This window comes from Stylophora pistillata, chromosome 2 (genome assembly GCF_964205215.1).
Source record: "Stylophora pistillata chromosome 2, jaStyPist1.2, whole genome shotgun sequence".
Lineage (NCBI taxonomy): Eukaryota > Metazoa > Cnidaria > Anthozoa > Scleractinia > Pocilloporidae > Stylophora > Stylophora pistillata.
Window position 1 is genome coordinate 9,805,735 of NC_142520.1, and position 21,466 is coordinate 9,827,200.

The window sequence follows — 21,466 nt, forward strand, 5'->3', positions numbered from 1 at the left end:
AAAAGTTAAGAGTCGCGCAAGTTTTTCGTTATCTTCAACTTTGGTCTAATAGGCTTTCTGCTGTTTCTGTATAACATATACTAAAAGACATTTTATAGTTCTACCTTAAAGTAACATTTGCTAAACTCATTTGAGAAATTTTATGTATTTAACAATTATTCCACGAGCTCGCGTTGGATATGAGATAACAGATAGCCAACCAGGCGCGTAGCGCAGAGTTGGCTATAATCTTCTCATATCCAACAAGCGCGAGTGGAATAATTGTTTTATTAAAACAAACACCCCCTAGATATTAGACAAATCTTCTCGACTTTATTTTGTAAGAAGAAACCGGGTGCTACAATGTACAAATATTAGATTATGGTATATTGGCTCATATGCCATAATCACTAAGCCAATAAAAAGTCTTGAATTGCATTATCCAATGATCCAGTTTTTAATGAAACTCGATGTACATGTAAACACCTAGGCTAAAATGTGTTCAGTGAAAACAAACAGTAGATTTCCTCGGTACTCGCAAACACAGCTCAAGTCTTCAATGGGATCTATAAAAGAAACAGGACATTATTTTTGTTGTTTAAGAATGACAGCTTTCCCCGTTGAATACAGAATGCTCTAATATGGCAATAAAAAAGATGAGAGAATCATAACGAAAGTAAGGATTTAACAGCATCGCGACTTAGCCCATTCATATAACAATTTTTTGTCACCTTATAAGTCTGACCACCCTTACCTATATGTTTGTCACTTCCTTTTCCACTTACCTGTTCATCTTGAAGCGCCATGCACTGCCGCTGCCCATGGGACTGAGAAACACCCCCTCGTTGCGGTTGGTAACTAGGTGCTGCAGCTCCGGCTGGAGCAACTTGGACAAACTGAGGCTGACTTCCCGTCATGGCTCCAAACTGCGGATGACCTCCCACGGCTCCAGAGGCTGGCATCATGATCATCTGAGGTTGGCCTCCCTGTGTCACCGCTTGAACTGCAACCATACCACCAGCTGTTTGCATTGGAACGGCCACAGGACCTCCAGACGTCTGGGCGACGGCGTAACCAGTGTTGACTGTGTACATAACTTGACCCTAGGGGAGGAAGAAAGTGGAAGGTTGGCTATCTTGATATTTAACCGACCACCAAAGAATGCGTTTAAATAACGACATTTGTGACGAGTTAGTTGATGATCAACAACTTCTCCCTGCCGGCTACCAACCGTGAGGTGAATACTTGATTTAGTATATACTAAAACAGTGACAACATAGCACGAGAATATGATTTTTAACTCATTTATTCCCCAACGATTATAACATTTTAGGGCGCAAATGATCGAAGGTGAAAAGTAAAGGATATTATTGTATTAATAAATGAAATTAATAAATGTTTTAAAGCCTCCACTTCAAAGCCATTCATTTTTTTTTTTTTTTTTTTTTTTTGTGGTGAGCATTGCATTTCTATCTCATGCTATGATGTAAATTTCAAAGACTCGTTCATGTACCACGTAAAATATGGGCAACTCGTGGAAAATTGAATTTCAAAGCGTTGCATAGTTAGCAGATGTTTGATCAAACCTGTTGCGGTGGGGGTGCAGAGCAGCAAACTTGCATCAAACAGCAGCAGACGGCAGCCCAGATTCCGATGGCAAATTCCACGATACCAAGGATCAAAGTGATAGAAGCGAGTGCCATCTCAGTCTTGTAACTGTACAATCCGCGATAGGAATAGCGGTACGAGTAAGAGTAGTACTCGCGTTCATAAGCAATGGTAATGCTATAGCAGATGATGATTATTCCACCCAGTACAGCTGAGGTGATCGAAAAACCCATGAAGATGGCTGCCTGAAGTTTTGGTAGAAAAATAAAACGTTATTCAGTGCAACGAACGCTACTTTTTGTTGTGATTTGCGTGACGTTCTATACCCTTTTGCCACAAGACACGTGTTAGTCGCAAGCATACCCAGATCAAAGGATTCTCGAAATACTAGAATAATAGAACTGGGAAAGAGGTATGTCATCTTGTTTATTTTTGTATTTATAAACCGAAACATGTAAAATCAAAGGTAGTTTTCTTTCGTTTAAGATATCTGTGTTGTTTTGATTTCGCTCCGACGAAGGGCTAACGCTCGACACGTCAGCTTTTGTAATCGTTACGGTGGCCAATTTACCATTTCAACTTTGTTGATATATCCAAATTATTTTGATTTATACACTACCCGCGTGTTCGAGTTTAAGACATTTCGATTACCGTTTATTGTATGGTAATGGCCTATTTTAATCTATTGTATTTCAGTTTTTACGAGATTTCAACTGATTAATAAACCATTGGAGATTGGTAGATACTTGGAGGTTCCGTTAATACAAGACATTTCCCCGACGCGGCGTTGTTGAAGTTTGATTTGATTTATGTCAGCGTCCACCCCATTACCCTCAGATTGTGAAGAAGACGAAGATCGATAACAACAACAATCGCTCATTTTTAATTTAACTATCCAACAAAACGTTATCCCTGCAGAATGGAAAAAAGCGAAGGTGACCCCTTTACATAAATCAGGTTCAAAAGATGACCCAAGAAACTACCGCCCCATATCGGTATTACCAGTGGTATTTAAAGTCCTAGAGCGTTTAATCCACAAGCAGCTTGCAAGTTTTTTTGATGATCATAACTTGCTCTGTAAATTACAGTCCGGTTTTAGAAGAATGCACTCAACTGAGACGGCTGTAACTTATTTCGCCGACGAGATTCTCCTGAATATGGATAAGGGCCTTGTTACTGGTTCTGTGTTTATTGACCTGGCAAAGGCTTTCGACACAGTTGACCATGACATTTTGCTCAGAAAATTAGAGTGCTATGGTATATGCGAGGAAAGCCTTCTATGGTTTAAGGACTACTTTACGGGAAGAAAGCAGTTCGTGCAAATTGATTCTCATTCATCTGAAGAGCTTGCTATAACTTCTGGAGTGCCACAAGGGTCCATCCTCGGACCCCTGTTATTCATTGTCTACATTAATGATTTACCACGTTGTGTCAAACACTGTTCTGTAAATATGTACGCTGACGACACAGTTTTATATCTCGCTGGCCCAACAGTAGACAATTTAACTTTTTACTTTAATCAAGATCTTCAATGTCTATCTGAATGGCTAGAAGACAACAATCTTTTTCTCAATGTTTCAAAAACTAAGTGTGTACTATTTACATCTCGAAGGCATAAAGAGCGCGATTGTATTTTAAATCTTAATCTTATCGGAAAGCTCATTTCTTGCGAAACTACTTTTAAATACCTAGGCTTGGTGTTCGACAATTTTATGACTTGGAAGGCTCACGCAGACTATATGTGTAAAAAGGTGGCGTCAAGAGTTAGTATTCTGGGCCGCATTAGAAGTTTCGTCACAAAAGAGGCAGCAATACTTGTTCATAATACCTTAATTCTTCCCTTATTTGATTACTGTGACATTGCCTGGAGTAACCTTTTACAACAAGATATAGATCGACTACAGCGCTTACAAAATAGATCTGCACGGATTATTACACGTTGCTCTCGGTCATCTGAAGCAATAGATCAGCTGCAATGGCCGACTCTTTCCAGTAGACGCTATTACCACAAGGCTAAACTCGTTTTTCTCTGTCTCCACTCATTAGTTCCTAGTTACTTTTCATCATATTTTACCAGATTTTCGAATATTCACAATTATTCCACGAGGCAAAGTCTGAGGCTATCCCTACCAAAAGTAAAACAGAATTTTGGGAGAAGGACCTTTCTTTTTACTGGCGCAGAAATTTTTAATAAACTTCCTTTAAACATTGTGAAGAGTGAAAACATTCAAACGTTCTGTCGCCGAGCAAAACATTTCCTTTTACCGTAATTTTGATAATTTTGATATTTTATTTACTATGTTATGTTTTAATTGTGTTTTAGCTTTGTAGTTTTAGGCTGTTAATGTAGTTGTAAAATCTTAGTCATTATATATACATATATATCTATTCTAGAAATTTGATGTAAATTATTTTCAATACAGGGCCCCTATGGATACCAGCCTTAGAGCTGAATGGGCTACCCTGTGTAAATAAAGTTTGCTTTACTTTACTTTACTTTAACAAACAAGTGGGAGTAGAAGATGAACAACAACAACAACAACAGGTCGTAGCTAGGAGTGGTGGGGGTCCTGGAGTACCCATAGCTTCCCCCCCCCCCTTTTTGGACGTCTTTTTTTTAACGCAAACAACCAACAATAAATTGGTGGCTAAAACTGGTCAGTATCCTCTGTCTGTCTGTCTGAGACAGTGTGATCCCCCTCCCCACTTACTTTGAGAGCATTTTTCTTTTACGAAAACAACCTACAATCTAAGTATGACCTCCCTCCCCTTTGAAAAGTCCGTACTACGCCCCTGAATATATGTAAAGGAGGCAATGTACAGCGGTCGCTCACAACCTGAGCTGAATACACAGATAATTGTATATATAATTGTAACTATAATTCTTTTCTCCTATAGATTAACAATCGAGGATGTACTTTGGTACGCGCGAGTGTTTTCTTAAACTATTGTAATAGCACTAATTTCAAATATGGCTAGTTTATTTAAATCGTTAGCGTAATGTACAAGTAATGTTTACTTGTAAAAAAAGTCAACCGAAATTACAGCATAAAACATAAGCATAAATCTATTTTGATTACAACATTTGCTCTTCACCAAACCTTTGGAAATCTTTCCGTTTTTTTAACGAAATTATCTATTTCCAATCACCTATGCTGTTTCCAAATGATCAAATCAACTTACAAAAACATTGCGGGAAGAACTTGGCTCTTTTTGGGTACCAGGGATCCCCAGACCTCCTGCGATGCACATCTGAAATGAAAAGAACAATTTACTTAAATCATAGCACGTAAGGCGAAGTGGTTTTTCTCGCTGGACTTAGGCAACGTCGTTGTGTTTGACAATTTACATAGCGCTCATTCGAGCTTGAAACTTCAACTTGGAGCAAGTGATGAGGACACAGGCGATGGCGAGGATATTGATAATGACATCGATAATGATAATAATGTGGTCAAAGATAAGGAAACTAAATCATTTAATTTGGTTCCTTACTCGAAAGCCGGTTTCGAGGATTTCTGGTAGAGCCCTCGTCCTACAATATCAAAGTTCCCTGATTTATTCGTTTCTACGCTCGCTTGCTCGAGTCTTAAGAGAACAGTGGCTTGAATATGACAAAAGCCCATTGCACCTTGCGTTTATTCTCGGCGTTTAGACTAGAACCGGTTGTTGTGCTGAGTTTCACAAATAGATCCTTGCTTGTGCGAATGCTTTGATCACGATGAACCACTCTTGTAATTAGTTAAATCGTTCTTAGAAGTAAAAAATTAGTTACATACAAATTCTGTATATGAGGGAAACCCTAACTCTGTACACCCCAAGTAATAATATTAATTGAATAATGTTTGCAAGAAAATTTTCCCTGAGCGGGAATTTAATTGAACCCAGGACCCCTCGAATACTAGTCGGGTGTGATGAGCACTACGCCAACAGGACAACCATACTGCCATACTTGCTACACTGCAATCGAATATGTGATTTACGTGATCGAAGACGTGGTATCCAGGGAAATAACTATATATATATATATATATATATATATATATATATATATATATTATAATCATACTTCAAGATTTTGGTTACTTGAACTTTTATTGTAACTCAAGTAAGTTTAAGTATGTTCAAGTAACCTAAATCTTGAAGTATAATTATCCATAGCTCTAGCCCTGCTATTGAGCACTTTTTTGTAGATGATGACCTCATTACGCTATTTTGGTTATATATATAGGAGAAGTAGTGTGGCACACAAGGACGGACAACTTCGAGCGAAGGAAGATATATACTCAATAAAAAGTCTAAAAAGTTTAATAAAAATAAGTTTCGGTCCTAGACCTTCATCAGTTGCAATACAATGACTTAAAAATTCCTTAAATAGATTTATATAGGGCGTGATGACACATATAAACAAACACAGTAATTACTACGCGAAAAATTATCACTATAAAAAGAAATAGAAAAATTGTCGAATCCACTAAAAATGTAAAGGAACCAGCGTTGACTTGAAAGGCGAGAATTGTACTAGAATTCCCAATTAACGCTGAGACTGGGACCTTTGATGCCCGCCCAATTTGAAAAAATTCTCCGAATTAATTATAGTTTATTCTTTTTTTGGAGTGAAATTCCTGGCGCTTATTCAAGCCGAAGGGTGCCAGAGAGAACAGCTGTGCGCTCCAATATGCTTCTTTGGTAATTAGAAGTTTCTCGATGTTACCTGAATTGTTTACTGTTTCCTGCACTTGAACAATGCATTGGAATGAGAAATCGCTTAAATCATGTGGTGTTAAATCATGTGAGAAATCACTTTAACACGAAGGCGCGCTCTATAAGGAAGTCTTCCCTGGGAAGACCTAGGCTCATTTGTCACTCACCGTTGACGTGCGCGGGTCAAATTTAAAATGGCGGCCGATTTGAACACTCGAAAGGAAAGGTATACGAGAATTGCTGTGCCTTTCCTGTCTTTACTTGCCCCTAGAATTGAAATATCTTTATCTAACACCAAGTAGTACTTCACAGATTAGAATTTTATTAGACGAAAGTTTAATCGATGAGCTGAACGGTTGGCTTACCGTGAACAACGGGGAGATCGTTCGAGTATAGAAACCACGAAAGAAAAAGTCAACGCCAGGTAAGTTGGCTCTTCAACGAATCATATTTACAACAAGATTACAAACTGATATTATTCCACCATTCGCAATGTCTATGCCTATGTAATGTCAAGTCCGATCCGAGGGGGTATTGTATAATACTGTCAGACCGTGAAGCATAAATGTTCAATGTGCTGTTTCCAATGACCTGGAACTCGCAAAACGGATAAATATTTCAAGGCCATATTTTGGGTCATACTTTTTAATCTAAATTGTATGCCCTTTTCTGCTAGCTACAAAATCTTATCTTGGGCTTTTTAGTTTGCCGAAACATATTTTTATCCGCCATTTGCAACGTTCTCGAACGATGTCCTTACAGCGCTTTACCAGTTCAAAACAGGTTATGTTCTCATGCATCATTCTAATTTTGCTTTCTTTGACAGTTTCCGAAGACAAGGAAGCCACGGAAAATGCAGCGGCAACATGTGTCGAGCTGCAGCACGAGCTCATTAGTCAAGAGATCGACAATAGATGTTTTTATACAATTCTAAACCGCCACGGTTTATAGCGCGATCTTATTTACATAGCCAGGAAGGAAGCATTGGGATGTTACGTGGAAGATGTTTGAAAGGTCATGCCAGTCTGTGTTGTGGAAGATCTTCGAAAACGGTGCCCAAATCCTGATGGAGTGCCCTACTGTGCTCTCCGTCGTTCAGAAAATCAGTATTACAATACTCCATCAGCACTTCCCTCCAAAACAGTATACATTTCTTTGTATAATGACAATGAGGTACAATAGAAGCTATATTTTTTCACAATACACTGTATGCCCTAACTCTGAACTCCACTATGCAATATCTTGAGGGATTGATCAGCATTTTCCATGTTCTTCTTCTACTGCTTGTGCCTTAGGTTATGATCCTTCTAGGAGAAAAAAAAAGGAATTGGGTTGTAGTTTATTTCCTCTCAATAAAGATTATACACAGATGCTATTTATAATAATTGTCTTTGAGTCGCGAAGATTTCTGAACATATGAATCCAAAATGATGTCATCACTCAGAAGAATTGAATGAGCATCATCAACTGAAAAAAGTAGTCATTTCAACAGAAAATGGAAAAGCAACTGAAATAATACTTTGCCTTGAACCATCCTTGATCATCAATAAACTCATTCCAAGACCAAAGCTATATCATTTCTGAAAAGGAAAGCAAACAAGTAGTAGCCTTATATCGTGACACTTTAAGAGCTTCTGCAAACAACCTAGAAGCTGCCAAATACACACTAGGCAAGGCATATGGCAAAGCCTACAGGCATCGTCACTATTATAAACATGTAAATACAAGTACTGTCTTGAATAAAATAGATGCAAATGTGAAAGAGACACTAATTTCAAATGAATTCAGTCTTGATAATAAGTTGTGATTGATCATGACCATAGATAGATTACAACAATAACAACTTTATCAGTGAGGAAAACAATGTCAATGTGTTGTAAATTGTAAAGTGCACTCAATGCATGGCATGACACGAGTGAATTATTAAGTACTTTTTTTGATCAACAAACACCAAAAGTCTTGTTTATGTTTGATGCCTTTAGATTATTAGATAACATGCTGGTAACAAATTAAATAAATTATTACAAAACTGAAGAGCACCACACAGTCATTGACATATGAACTTTTACACATACTTACCATGCCAGGTGTCAAAGGAATTCTTGATGCCTCTTTGCTCAAACCAATTTTTCAATGATCTGACACAGTCGTGGGCCACCTCTGTTAAGTTGTATGCTAAAAGCAAGGGTATGTTTGATATGAAGACTGATAGTTTCGAAAGAGACTGTTTGGGGCTGCGTCGGTGGGAGTAACGAAATAATTTGGATATATCAACAAAAGTTGAAATGGTAAATTGGCCACCGTAATGATTACAAAAGCTGACGTTTCGAGCGTTAGCCCTTCGTCGGAGCGAAGACAGGAATAGTAAGTAAGTTATAGTAAGTAAGAATAGTAAGTTAGTAAGACAGGAATCCCATATCATATATATATATATGTTTGCGGTTCTCCTCATCGTCCGCCATCTTTATTTTTTGGGGTGAATTCAAAATTAGGGGGAGGGGCTAATGCCCTCTTAAACACGAAGCCGCGCTTTAAAAGGGCATTAGCTCCTCCCCCTAATTTTGAATTCACCCCAAAAAATAAAGATGGCGGACTATGAGGAGAACCGCAAGGAACACTTAGTATTTGTTATACTTGTCAAAATCAATAAAACATACCCAGAAACGGTCGCAAAATATCAGTAGAATTATTTTTCTGTGAGAAGTTTTGTTTGGAGTACAATATTTCCTCGTTTCGTGTAAAAAACTTGCGTTGTTACTGTCAAATTAAAATCGCCCGCCATTTCGAGCCTCCCCTACCCAACAGGCTATCCGTGGGGCTCTCTTTGTCTATTGTGAGTCTTCATTTCACTGGTACCGTGGCAAGCAGTGTTTCAGTGAATTTATGCGCCAATATGCGATATATTCCAGGCCCGATCGAGCGGTAACGCGAACGAAATAATCGTCACTTCGCTTCGTAAGATCGGAGATGTCTGAGAGAATTTCTCTTAGTGTGAGACCTTTTGTTGAGGTTATTCTACAATTCGACTCGGAAAATGGACAGCTTCCCCCCTTCAGATAGAAAGAAACGTACAAAAATCAAAAAACGTGCAAATGAACGGCGAGATCGAGCGGAACGAAACCCATTTTCAGTCTGACAATTGAAGTAAAAAAGGATCAGCAAAGTCGTTTGGAAGCTATCACACAGAGGATAAGCAACGCTAAATCGGCTCTTGGTATAGGTAGACAGACGCAAAATACTGATTTAATGGAAAGACTTCTCTCGTATTTTGAAAGGATTTGTTCATCAGCTGGGCTAAACTTCAGAATACCCGGCCACTGAAAAATCATTCATCAAATCCTGCTACCGCAGTACCGCAGTCGACATACTTTACCTAATATCTGCATTATATTAAACATCGTAGTAAGTGTTGAGGTTCGTCTCTCGATACGAACGGATGCCGACGATATTAAACATCACAAAATATTCCGCTTGCATCATACGAGTTGGTGTTCATCTTGTTTTTCCTTGCTACCGTAGTCCCGCAGTCGATAAAGGTTTCCCGCATGACGTCACGTTTCCATAGAAACGCTTTGACGACCATCTTGAAGGTCAACCTCTCGCCGAAAACATAAGACGAACCGAAGGGCTGAAGTAAAGATGGTCAATTTTTGCTCTGTTGTCGGTTGTTCCAACCGCTCAAATCGCGATAAGAAGGGATATTATTGTTTCCCAAGTGTTATCGTCCATCAAGGAGAAAAAGCGCTCGATCTTTCGTCTAAAAGACTCAAATCGAAATCCTAAGTAGTCCTTATTAAAGCACTGAAGGCTTTCTCAATGTTAAGTCTTGCCAATCAGGACTTATCTTGCCAATCAGGACTTATCTGTGATTCAAAGTGAGTAATGTTTCATTGGTGGCTTTCCTGAGATTGTAGTTTCTGGTATTGTAAACCAGAATAGTTTACATGCAAACTGTTTCTCTGGAGTAAGTTTGACTTTTAAGGTTGTTTGAGATAGATGTGAACATTGAAATTACCAGTTCATCAGAGCATACCCATTGAAGCACTTAAAACTTTCTCGATGGCACATCGAAGGTTGGCAGCTGGCAAAATGGCACATCTTGCCAGTCAGTGCTTCTCTGGTGTTCTGAAGTGAGTGATGTTTCAATTGTGGCTTTCCCAAAATTGAACTTTCTAGTATGGGAAACCAGAATAGTTTGCATGCAAACTTTTTCACTGGAATAAGTTTGACTTTTAAGGTTAATTGAGATTGATAAACCTTGAAATTACTAGTTAATTAGAGCATATACCCATGGAAGCACATTGCATTGCAGTGTCGTGGGGACTTGTATACAAGTCAATGCATATTGGAATTAAAAATTTATATAGCTTTGGCAGGGAGTGAGCCCTGCCACTCTTGTGTCTGGTTTATTTCCTTTTCAGGGGCAGAATTTTTTCTACCAGAATATCACCTGTTTTGTTTTGTTTTCTATTTGGGGTTGTGTTTCCATGCATTTCCCATAAATATCAATACACTGATTGTGTACTTTACTGTAAAATTTAATTATTGGGAGTGAATGAATTATTATTGTTATTTGGTGCAGTATTGATGAGTGTGACTTCTATTTTTAGGGACTGTGTAATTTGGGCACCAGCAAATGGTGGTGTAACCCAGTGTTTTCTTAGAGGCAACACACAGGCTGCCAAAAATAAAAAATAAAAAAAAAAACCTACTAGAAGTGCTCCTTGAGCTGTTGCAAAGGGGCTGCTCTTAATGTGACACACATGAATGTAGTGTAGCCCTATTTTTCTAGGTAGTTACTGTAAGGGTCCAACTATTTTGTTCTTTGGGGAAGGGGTTGGCAATTCATTTTGGCAACGATTTTTTCCCAGAAGCTCTTGGTGGGTCATTTTGGATTGTTGTGTAACCCAATGTTTCCTTATAGACCAGATATATTAAGGGTCTACCCATCAGTGTATTACACCCGAGTGATTTCCTAGAGCTGGCTCATCACTTATAGTGATGTATCTGGTCTACAAACGTTAATATCCAATTTCTTTTGATGTTCCATCAAATTTTTCCAACCTTTGAACAAAAGAAATAATTGTTTCAAGAGCCAACCATGTGCTAAAGCAATGAGAAAAATTACTATAAGCTTTAACGTCGCTGTATCAAGGAAACCCAGTTCAGTTGAAAATATACCCATTTCGAGGGAGTAAAACCATCAAACGTTTTTGGATTGTAGGTTGTCAAAGCGCTTTAAACTTACAATTGATCTTCTAAAGGATTTGCAGCCACTCAGCTAGCATTATTGGGAGGCAATACAAAGTACCTTTTGGCTAGAATTCATGGCCTAAAATTTCGTTTGCAAAATATAAAGAGACGAAATTTTGTTTAAACTGTCTACATATACATCCTAATTTTTTCGTCCAGTGAATTTAGGACTAGATGGTTCACGAGGTCCACGTAAGTTATCGGTGGAAAATCGCTAACAATTGACGATCATTCCTTCTTTGCGATCTCAAACGGATCAATGTTGTCTATACAAGCTATTTTTTGCAAATATTCTCTTTATCGAGCGGATCGAGCGTTGAAAAGTAAGTTATTTTCGCAGACATGGTCAGAATCGCTTGTTAACATGGGAAGACCTGACCTTCAAGATGGCGGTCAACATGGTTGCTACGGCATACGTGACGTCAGCAGGAAACCTCTATTGGCTAATTTTCTTGTATTTCACATCTTTTAAGCTTCCACATAGTTAATTACAATGCTTTATTTCAGGATATTTTGAAACACTCATAACCCTCGGGTTAGGGTTAGGGTTTTGGGTTAGGGTTAGGGTTTAGGCTTTTAACATATTTCTTTTTAGGATTTTAGCGTATGGCAATTTAGTTTAGAGCTCACTTTATAACTTATTCAAGAACTGCGGTACTGCGGTACTGCGGACCGCGGTAGCAGTTCATTTTAACACCTAGTTTAATACTTATTCATCCACGGCGAGAGTGCGGACCGCGGTAGCACGTCAGTTTAAAAATTAGTTAATACTTATTCATCGACTGCGGGAGTGCGGACCGCGGTAGCACTTGAGTTTAAAAATTACATTACTACATATTCATCTACTTCAGTAGTGCGGATAGGCTTCAGCTACTTTTTCAAGTCAAGGGCACGTTTGTAAGATTGAAGTTCCCTGTGTGTAATGACTCAGTTACTTGGCTCAGTTTTGGAGTTTTGGGACACCCTGCGACGTACTACGCCAATGTTAGGTAAGTATAATATGTACATGACCTACTTTGCAAGTAAGCATTATCGAAGAAAAATATCCCAGGAAAGTTTGTCGCATATATATATGATGAGTTTACATGTACAAATATATCCTCTTCGATTATGTACATTATGGCTTTCCATTCTGTGCTCCCATGTTTTGTTTCTTGTAATGAATCTGTATGCTCAGGTGAGTGACACTAAGAAAATATATATTTGCAGAATGGTTCCTGCATTCACATGTACTGGACTTACTGAAACTCAGTATCATGGTTTTACTGAGGCCGCTGGCATTGGCTGTGTGAGGGACAAAACAATAGACACAAGTATGTGGTTTTTAACGTATACACTGTTGTACACTATCTTTACTATTTCTAGGATGTGATCCTCCCTGTGTTTTAACAGCAGTGTTGTGAAGTCTGTAATAAACTTTATTACAAGACTCAGGCAGCCAGAAGGCCAGTATCTAAAATCAACCAATCAAAATGCTCTATTGCTGGTCCAATATTCTCTAAGTATTGGACCGGGCATTGTCCTGAATGATCCTGCACTTGTGAAAAAGCTTTCTTCAGGCGTATGATAAATCTCTTATTAACCAAGCTTGCTCGGGACTGTACTAGGAGAATATCGGCCCTCGCTCTTTTTTTGTACGGACCTCCCTGCATTCGGTCCATACTGTCAAGACCTTGGGCCTATATTCTCCCAGTAAGGCCCTCGCACTTGGTTAACAAGATATATATCATGATTTAAATCTAGCTTTTACTGTACCTTGCAGCTTATTGGGCTGTATCATTTTGTTAGGCAGTATATAAAGACCAGGGATTTGGATATAGGTCTGTAGTTCAGGAATTGTGCAACAAGACAATGGCTGTTGCAAGGGCAGAAGTTAAAGCTATGCAAGGCTATATTGCAAGTGGGGATGTAAGTTGACATGCAACCAGCTACTTGTTTGTTGTGTGTGTTCAGTGTTGTTGAAGTTATTCGCAGTGTGCAAAATTTGAAATAACACCTTATGCAGTGCTAGGTCATTTTGTACCTTCATTCAAGTTACCTTCAATGCTCAGTTTCCTTCCTTTCATTTTTTATTCTAATTACTCTTTCAGTGTATGATAACAGATGCCAGACATGACTGCATTCTACAGTGACAGCTATTTCTATGAGGTAAGCAATTCCAACCGAATACTAAGCCCCATGAATTTGATAACTTGTGCCTCACTTTTCTGAAAGCCTGTTTCCACTTCTATCATCTTATCAGTCGTCTTTGTGATTTTGGCCCCCCCCCCCTCCCCTGCAGCATTTTTAATAAATCGATAGCTATGTTTCTCCATTTTGGCTGTTATGATGTGGGATTCCTGTCTTACTAAAAACCATAACATATCAAACATACCCCTGCTTTTAGCATACAACTTAACAGAGGTGGCCCATGACTGTGCCAGATCATTGAAAAATTGGTTTGAGCAAAGAGGCATCAAGAATTCCTTTGACACCTGGCATGGTAAGTATTTGTAAAAGTTCATATGTCAATGACTGTGTGGTGCTCTTCAGTTTTGTAATAATTTATTTAATCTGTTACCAGCATGTTATCTAATAATCTAAAGGCATCAAACATAAACAAGACTTTTGGTGTTTGTTGATCAAAAAAAGTACTAAATCATTCACTCGTGTCATGTCATGCATTGAGTGCACTTTACAATTTACTGTTATTGTTGTAATCTATCTATGGTCGTGATCAATCACAACTTATTATCAAGACTGAATTCATTTGAAATTAGTGTCTCTTTCACATTTGCATCTATTTTATTCAAGACAGTACATGTATTTACATGTATAAAATAGTGACGATGCTTGTAGGCTTTGCCATATGCCTTGCCTAGTGTGTATTTGGCAGCTTCTAGGTTGTTTGCAGAAGCTCTTAAAGTGTCACGATATAAGGCTACTACTTGTTTGCTTTCCTTTTCAGAGATGATGTAGCTTTGGTCTTGGAATGAGTCTATTGATGATCAAGGATGGTTCAAGGCAAAAGTATTATTTCAGTTGCTTTTCCATTTCCTGTTGAAATGACTCCTTTTTTCAGTTGATGATGCTCATTTAATTCTCTTGAATGACAGCATTTTGGATTCATATGCTCAGAAATCTTTGCGAATCAATGACAATTATTATAAATAGCATTTGTGTATAATCTTTATTGAGAGGAAATAAACTACAACCCAATTCCTTTTTTTTCTCCTAGTAGGATCACAACCTAAGGTACAAGCAGTGGAAGAAGAACATGGAAAATGCTGATCAATCCCTCAAGATATTGCATAGTGGAGTTCAGAGTTAGGGCATACAGTGTATTGTGAAAAAATATAGCTTCTATTGTACCTTATTGACACTATACAAAGAAATGTATACTATTTTGGAGGGAAGTGCTGATGGAGTATTGTAATACTGATTTTATGAACGACGGTGAGCACAGTAGGGCACTCCATCGGGATTTGGCCACCGTTTCCGAAGATCTTCCACAACACAGACTGGCATGACCTTTCAAACATCCCAATGCTTCCTTCCTGGCTATGTAAATAAGATCGCGCTATAAACCGTGGCGGTTTAGAATTGTATAAAAACATCTATTGTCGATCTCCTGACTAATGACCTCGTGCTGCAGCTCGACACATGGTACCGCTGCATTTTCCGTGGCTTCCTTGTCTTCGGAAACTGTCAAAGAAAGCAAAATTAGAATGATGCATGAGAACATAACCTGTTTTGAACTGGTGAAGCGCTGTAAGGACATCGTTCGAGAACGTTGCAAATGGCGGATAAAAATATGTTTCGGCAAACTATAAAGCCCATAAGATTTTGTAGCTAGCAGAAAAGGGCATACAATTTAGATCAAAAAGTATGACCCAAAATATGGCCTTGAACTATTTATCCGTTTTGCGAGTTCCAGATCATTGGAAACAGCACATTGAATATTTATGTATCACGGTCTGACAGTATTATACAATACCCCCTCGGATCGGACTTGACATTACATAGGCATAGACATTGCGAATAGTGGAATAATATCAGTTTGTAATGAAGAGCCAACTTACCTGGCGTTGATTTTTTCTTTCGTGGTTTCTCTACTCGAACGATCTCTCCGTAGTTTACGGTAAGCCAACCGTTCAGCTCCTCGATTAAACTTTCGTCTAATAAAATTCTAATCTGTGAAGTATTACTTGGTGTTAGATAAAGATATTTCAATTCTAGGGCAAGTAAAGACAGGAAAGGCACAGCAATTCTCGTATACCTTACCTTTCGAGTGTTCAAATCGGCCACCATTTTAAATTTGACCCGCGAACGTCAACTGTGAGTGACAAATGAGCCTAGGTCTTCCCAGGGAAGACTTCGTTATATAGCGCGCCTTCGTATTTAAAGCGCGCCTTCGTGTTTAAAGCGCGCCTTCGTGTTTAAATCTTATGCATCCCTACAGACCTGTTTCGTGGTTGCATCTGCAAAAGAACAACTGCATATGCATCCGCCAAAAAACAACTGCATATGCATCCCTACAGGTCAGTAGGGATGCATATGTAGTTGTTTTTTTTCGACTGCCACACATTATACCCGCTCTACTATTTGTATCGAGCACTGTTTCACGGACACCAAGTTTAATCCCTCTACACCGCTCCAAGTTTTTGTTGAGCACTCTACGGCAACCGGCAACATGGAAAAATTCAACCTCAGTTACTCTACCAAGAATATTCCGTTACCATCGCGCAACAACTATTTACAACGTCTCAACGAAGTAACCAGCTAATTCTTGAACAGAATGCGCTGGAAGGCCCACTTCTTCCTAAATCCTAACACCTCACCCACATCCAAAGAGAACTACGGCTTCAAATCGACCAAGAACCCTCCACCGATCGAAGAACTAAAGGACTTTGAGGACGACATGCTCAAGATGATACAGATGCTCAAGCGCTGCCTTAACGTGTGTGACTAAAAAAATTGAATTGCCAAACAATAACGTCGCTATTGTTATTGGGAGTATATTAATGGCAGTAAGAAACCAACTTTATTTAAATTTTCAACAAAAGCTAAGTGCAAACTGCTGGGGAAAAGGAAAATAAGAGTAAAAACCGAAAAAGGAAAACCGCAAAGACCGCAAAAGCGAACTGCAAGCATCTGGCACATTTGCATTTTTTATCACGCGGTTTGAATATATTGGAGATGTCAAATTCGGACATGAAAACTCCACTCACTCGTATTCAAATTGTTTTATTCGCGTTGAATTTCGTTTAGGCTGGTATTTCTGACAAACAACGTCACCTTGAAATAATGTAAGATACACGTTCCTCCAAAGTGAACTGGTTCATTATTCCGTGACAGATCATTTTAAAATGAAAAATATCGACGCACGCGAAACAATCATTTCAAACGAGATCACATCAAGTTGGTCGATCAAATTTCTGTTTAGGATCGGTTGAAACAAGCTTTTAATACGGACTTTAAGCAAACCATGACGGCTACAGCAACGAGAACGTGAAAAACAATAGATCTAATTGGCAGAACACTCGCCCAGCAAGTGCGTTTTAAAACTTTGTACATTTCTTAGCCATCTTTTGCAAAACAACAACGTAAAATCACCAAAAAATTTGCGTCGTCTCCGAAGCGAAACCGCGGCGGCAAATTATTTTATTTTACAATTGTAATTCAACGCTACTTTTATGCGTCATGTTGAGTTTGAGGTCTGGCGCCCTATGAGACGTTAAACACATGCAGCCATTTTCGAAATTCTAACTAAAAGTAGAAAGTCATTTTTTAATAGAAGTCTTCCTTGGCGTTGCCGTCCTGACTGCTTAAAGTCCCTTGTATTATATGAAAGCAAGGTAACAGTATATTTCATCATTCTACTCGAATATAACACGTGTTATGACCCAGGTGTATTAAACCAAGCTTGTCGTGTAAATACGAAGCAATTCAACTGAACCATCGCGAAGAAACTTACCCAAATACCGATCCAGATCCCAAAACACACATGACCTGTCCAAAAATTTTCAGTTAACCTATCTGCGATGCCAAAACAGAGGAGAAGAACGCCGATAATGATGTGGGCGATGGATAGATACTTGCCCATAATGGCAGCCCTGGCCGTTTGGTCCACCATGTTGGTAAAATACGGAAAACTGAATGTTTTAAAAGTAATTTTGACAACGTCATCGACTCACAATAAATGTTTAAGGAATGTCACGCAACATTTTTGTTTTATTTTAATGCATAAACCAGAAACGAATCCGCTATGGCCTATCGATTTATTCCCTTCAAGAATTTTTTCTGCTAGAATCAAATAGGCATAGGACTAATAAGGAAGTAAATCCTTTTACAGTTGTACATGGTACATCATCCTTCTATTTACCTCGTTCGTGAACGCCTCTTGTGTAATGCAGTCAGTCCAGTCACGCGATGCCATCATTGCCAGCTAGAAATACTTCGTTTACTGTCAATATGTGAAAGCTTTAAATTGCTAATCTATATTTAAGCAGAGCTTCTCAGCTTGGCTCCATTTTTTCAATCATAAATCACATACCTTTCACGATAGATATGGTAGCGGATTGATAGAATGTCCATACTCTATCGGCTATCAGTCACCGGCGAGTTTTTCACTTATGTTTGGCTACTGTGGTCCATAAAGGAACCTTACCACGGCAAAAAGGATTTATCCTCTCATAAGTAATGGACAGAGCGGTCAAATTATAAAAAATACAAACTTACCTAGGGTATAAGTGGTGTTCGAGCCGCGATGTAGCCGTATCAAGTCATGGATCAAGTCGCTCGGAATTTATTTTCATCCTTTCAACTTGTAAGAAATTCTTACAATTGTTGTGTCTTCGCTGTTCCTAGCTCCGCCTCTTATTTCAAGCTTAGCCCCATGAAAACAGTGTTCAGGAACACGCTGTGTATTTTTTTTTTCATTCTTTTTTGGGGGGTTTTATTCATATCTGTACGATTTTTTCCCTTCGCCACTCGTAACAAATCACTGTCGCAGTGATTTCTAACGATCGTCTTTATTTCAGAGAAGTTGACGCACTTTGAGAGTTTCGGTTGAATTCAGTGAACAATTCATTAGTGAGTTTCTTTGCGACCTCATCGAGGAGACAAACTTAACAAACGTCAGGAATAAACACAAGAAGCTTACTGAAAGTAACAAAATGGAGAAGAGAAATAAACAAAAACAAACTGAACTTTTTTTTTAAATGCCAAAATGAGTTTGGTGGAACAGTTGACCAAATTCCAAACGCCAGGTTCGTATTTCTTATCCTAAAATTGGTCAAAAAGCATATTACTAATCTATAAAAGGTCTAAATATACAGTAAGGGAGATGTCACTCCGTTTCTACACGAAAATCTATTTACATTCCTTTCAGGCATAGTTTATTTCAAAGTAACAACTGTTTAACCCTTTTCAGTACCTTAGTATTACACAACGCAAAAACCTTGGCTACATACTCGAAGCTTAAGACTAAAACTAGTTAGAAGAGTAAGCAAGCTTTCTTCGGACTCGTAACACAGCTCAAGTCTTTACGGGGACCTAAAAGAGAAAAAGGAAATTTTTTCTCATCCCAGAATGTCAGCTCTTCCGTTAAAAACATAGCCATCAATGGCTGCCATAACCTGGCAAACAAAGTTACACAAAGGCTAAGTGACAATTTTTAAATTCGAATTTCAGGGATAAGGATCATCGCCCAATGCTTGACCCAACACACGGCCCGAGCTACCAGATTGAATATTTCCGTTACCAAATAAGAAAAGAATGAAAGCATCGCGAAATACTCTACTCTTTCCTCGTGATTTTCTTTCATGCTTTTTCTTTAGGAACGTTTCTATGTCCTCTTTCTACTTGAGTTTCCTTGCATGCTTGGATCCCTCCCGTTTAGGTATCTGTTGGGGTACTTGGTACACAAGATAGTTAGGCCTCCTCAGAGCTCGTAAACTTACTCTCAGGATTTTAGAGGATGCAACTTCTAATCAACAGAAGTTTTAAGGATTAGTTCTTCACTCTGTTAATAGTAATAGTAATGATGGATATGAAATTAAGAAGATGACGATGATAATAATAATGATGAAGTTAATAATAAAATATACAACAATAATGGCTTTCACAGCATCATGATTAAGCCCATTCACGTTGTAATTTGTGGCACCTTACGATTCTGGCCAACTTCATCTATTTTGTTTATTATTTTCTATTTTTTTTTCTTACCTGTTCATCCTGAAGGACCATGTACTGCCCTTGCCCATAAGACTGAGAAACATCCACTTGTTGCTGTTGGTAACCAGTTGCTGCGGCTCCGGTTGGAGCAACTTGGACAAACTGAGACTGACCTCCCATCATGGCTCCAGATGTAGGGACATGGACAACCTGCGGATGACCTCCCACGGCTCCAGAAGCTGGCATCATTACCATCTGAGGTTGACCTCCCTGTGGGACCGTTTGAACCGCGACCATACCACCAACTGTATGCATTGGAACAGCCACAGGACCTCCAGGCATCTGGGAGACGGCGTACCCAGTGTTTACTGTTTGCATCACTTGACCCTTTGGAGTGAACAGAGCAGGGAATTGGCGGCGTTGATTTTTAAATGCTATATCGACCACCAACACATACGACTTTGACTTAATTAGACATCCACGGAGGTAGTTGTGAAAAGGCTTGACGCAATACGTAATAATAATACTTCATATAATGAGAAAATTTACCCACCAAGTGTGGTAAGAAAGGATTAACAGGATCTCTATCCTGTAATTTTTTTGACGGGGTATTCAGGAATTGCTGGAGGAATCAAGCAACTCTTCCAACCTCTAAAAGAACCTTTTTTTTTTCCAAAATTACTATTTATTAGTTAGAATACATCTACATCTACAAGTGAGGAGTCCTGCAAAGGGGATACCCATCACAGCAAGACTTTAACAAAAATAAAAAGGGGATGGGAGAGATAAATAATTCATAATAGTAAAATATATATTTGTATTCAAATGCTAGTGCTCTATATGGGCATTGCAAATATCTCTATATCATGCCATCGAAAATATGACCAATCACTCTGAAGCCACTGTATATTGTACGCTATTAAACTCATACTTTCCACAGTCCACTGCAAAGTTATTTCTGCAGAGCCATACCCAATTTTCTCAAGCATTCTACCAAATGACCTAGTTTGACATGCATCTTTTTGTATTCTGTGCCATAACTTTAAAGACCTTTAACATATAATAAATGCTTTAATAATTTTTTTTAAAACAAATAAAGAAAAATTAAAAAAAAAACAATTGGTTCAAAGCCATTTTAATTGTGTTTTTTTTTCTTTTCAGTTCAGTCGTCACACTCACTGTGATGAGCAGTGCATTTCTATAGCATATTGCTATGACATATTTTAAGATTCATGTGTATACCGCAAAAAAATATTGGCCACTCCTGCAAAATTAAACTGTATGCCCCTTAAAGGCACTGCATAACTATATGTTTGATGAAACTTAACATGCTCACCTGTTGCAGTGGGGGCCTACAACAGCAAATCTGCATCAAGCAGCAGCAGATGGCAGCCCAGATTCCAATGGCAAATTCCACAATACCAAGAAGCAAAATAATAACAGCCACTGCCAGTCCAGTGTTGTACCTGTATCCTGAGTCGTAGTACGCTCCATAATGGAAATGGAAAGCAATGAAAAGGCTGTAGATGATGATGATTATTCCACCCATCACAGCTGAGGTGATCGAGAAACCCATGAAGATGGCTGCCTGAAGTTTTGTTATAGAAAAAATAAAAAGCTATTCAGAATATAAAGACAAAGAATGACCACCACAACAAACACGTGGGAGAAGATGAAGCAGAAGAAGAACAACTACAATGACAACAACAAAAAGAATAATCATTCTGACTATTTTTAATTATTTTTCAAAAATTTTTAATCAAGGTTT

The 21,466-nt window shown here is 38.5% G+C and overlaps 2 protein-coding genes, 1 long non-coding RNA gene and 1 pseudogene across 5 annotated transcripts in view; 1 reads left to right on the forward strand and 3 right to left on the reverse strand.

The window, feature by feature from the left end:
* Positions 1-290: 290 nt before the first annotated feature.
* On the reverse strand, positions 291-18,563 carry LOC148737041 (uncharacterized). Of its 2 annotated transcripts, none has more exons than XM_088747767.1 (5): positions 17,906-18,563; positions 4,771-4,839; positions 1,566-1,832; positions 765-1,082; positions 291-545 (listed from the first exon to the last, which is right to left on the reverse strand). In XM_088747767.1, exons 1-5 carry the CDS (start codon positions 17,960-17,962, stop codon positions 528-530), a joined length of 729 nt encoding a protein of 242 aa, XP_088603893.1. In that variant the 5' UTR covers positions 17,963-18,563; the 3' UTR covers positions 291-527. The 2 variants fall into 2 exon arrangements, with proteins under 2 accessions (XP_088603893.1, XP_088603892.1); XM_088747766.1 differs by lacking the exon at positions 17,906-18,563 and adding an exon at positions 17,498-17,879.
* On the forward strand, positions 12,407-14,891 carry LOC148737042 (uncharacterized). The gene is made up of 7 exons (XR_015996302.1): positions 12,407-12,530; positions 12,751-12,854; positions 13,334-13,449; positions 13,632-13,689; positions 13,928-14,023; positions 14,489-14,544; positions 14,762-14,891. It is a non-coding gene; the product is annotated as an uncharacterized LOC148737042 (long non-coding RNA).
* Positions 14,069-17,491, reverse strand: LOC148737043 (uncharacterized; annotated as a pseudogene). The gene is made up of 3 exons (XR_015996301.1): positions 15,805-17,491; positions 15,603-15,714; positions 14,069-15,225 (listed from the first exon to the last, which is right to left on the reverse strand). The product of XR_015996301.1 is annotated as an uncharacterized LOC148737043 (transcript).
* A 149-nt stretch (positions 18,564-18,712) lies between the features above and the next one.
* Positions 18,713-21,466, reverse strand: part of LOC111344918 (uncharacterized) — a 12,449-nt gene continuing 9,695 nt past the window's right edge. The window contains exons 3-5 of the mRNA XM_088747765.1: positions 21,035-21,286; positions 19,750-20,085; positions 18,713-19,077 (exon numbers count right to left, since the gene is read on the reverse strand). Coding sequence (XP_088603891.1) covers positions 19,060-19,077; positions 19,750-20,085; positions 21,035-21,286 — 606 coding nt within the window. The 3' untranslated portion in view covers positions 18,713-19,059. The remainder of the gene's footprint in view (positions 19,078-19,749; positions 20,086-21,034; positions 21,287-21,466) is intronic.

Coding starts and splice junctions, on each gene's coding strand:
- LOC148737041 (XM_088747766.1), bottom strand. CDS start 17,656: ATGGTGGACCAAACGGCCAGGGCTGCCATTATGGGCAAGTATCTATCC. Junction 4,840..17,497: donor GGATCTGGATCGGTATTTGG/GTAAGTTTCTTC, acceptor TTTTCATTTCAG/ATGTGCATCGCAGGAGGTCT. Junction 1,833..4,770: donor GTTCTTCCCGCAATGTTTTT/GTAAGTTGATTT, acceptor CCAAAACTTCAG/GCAGCCATCTTCATGGGTTT.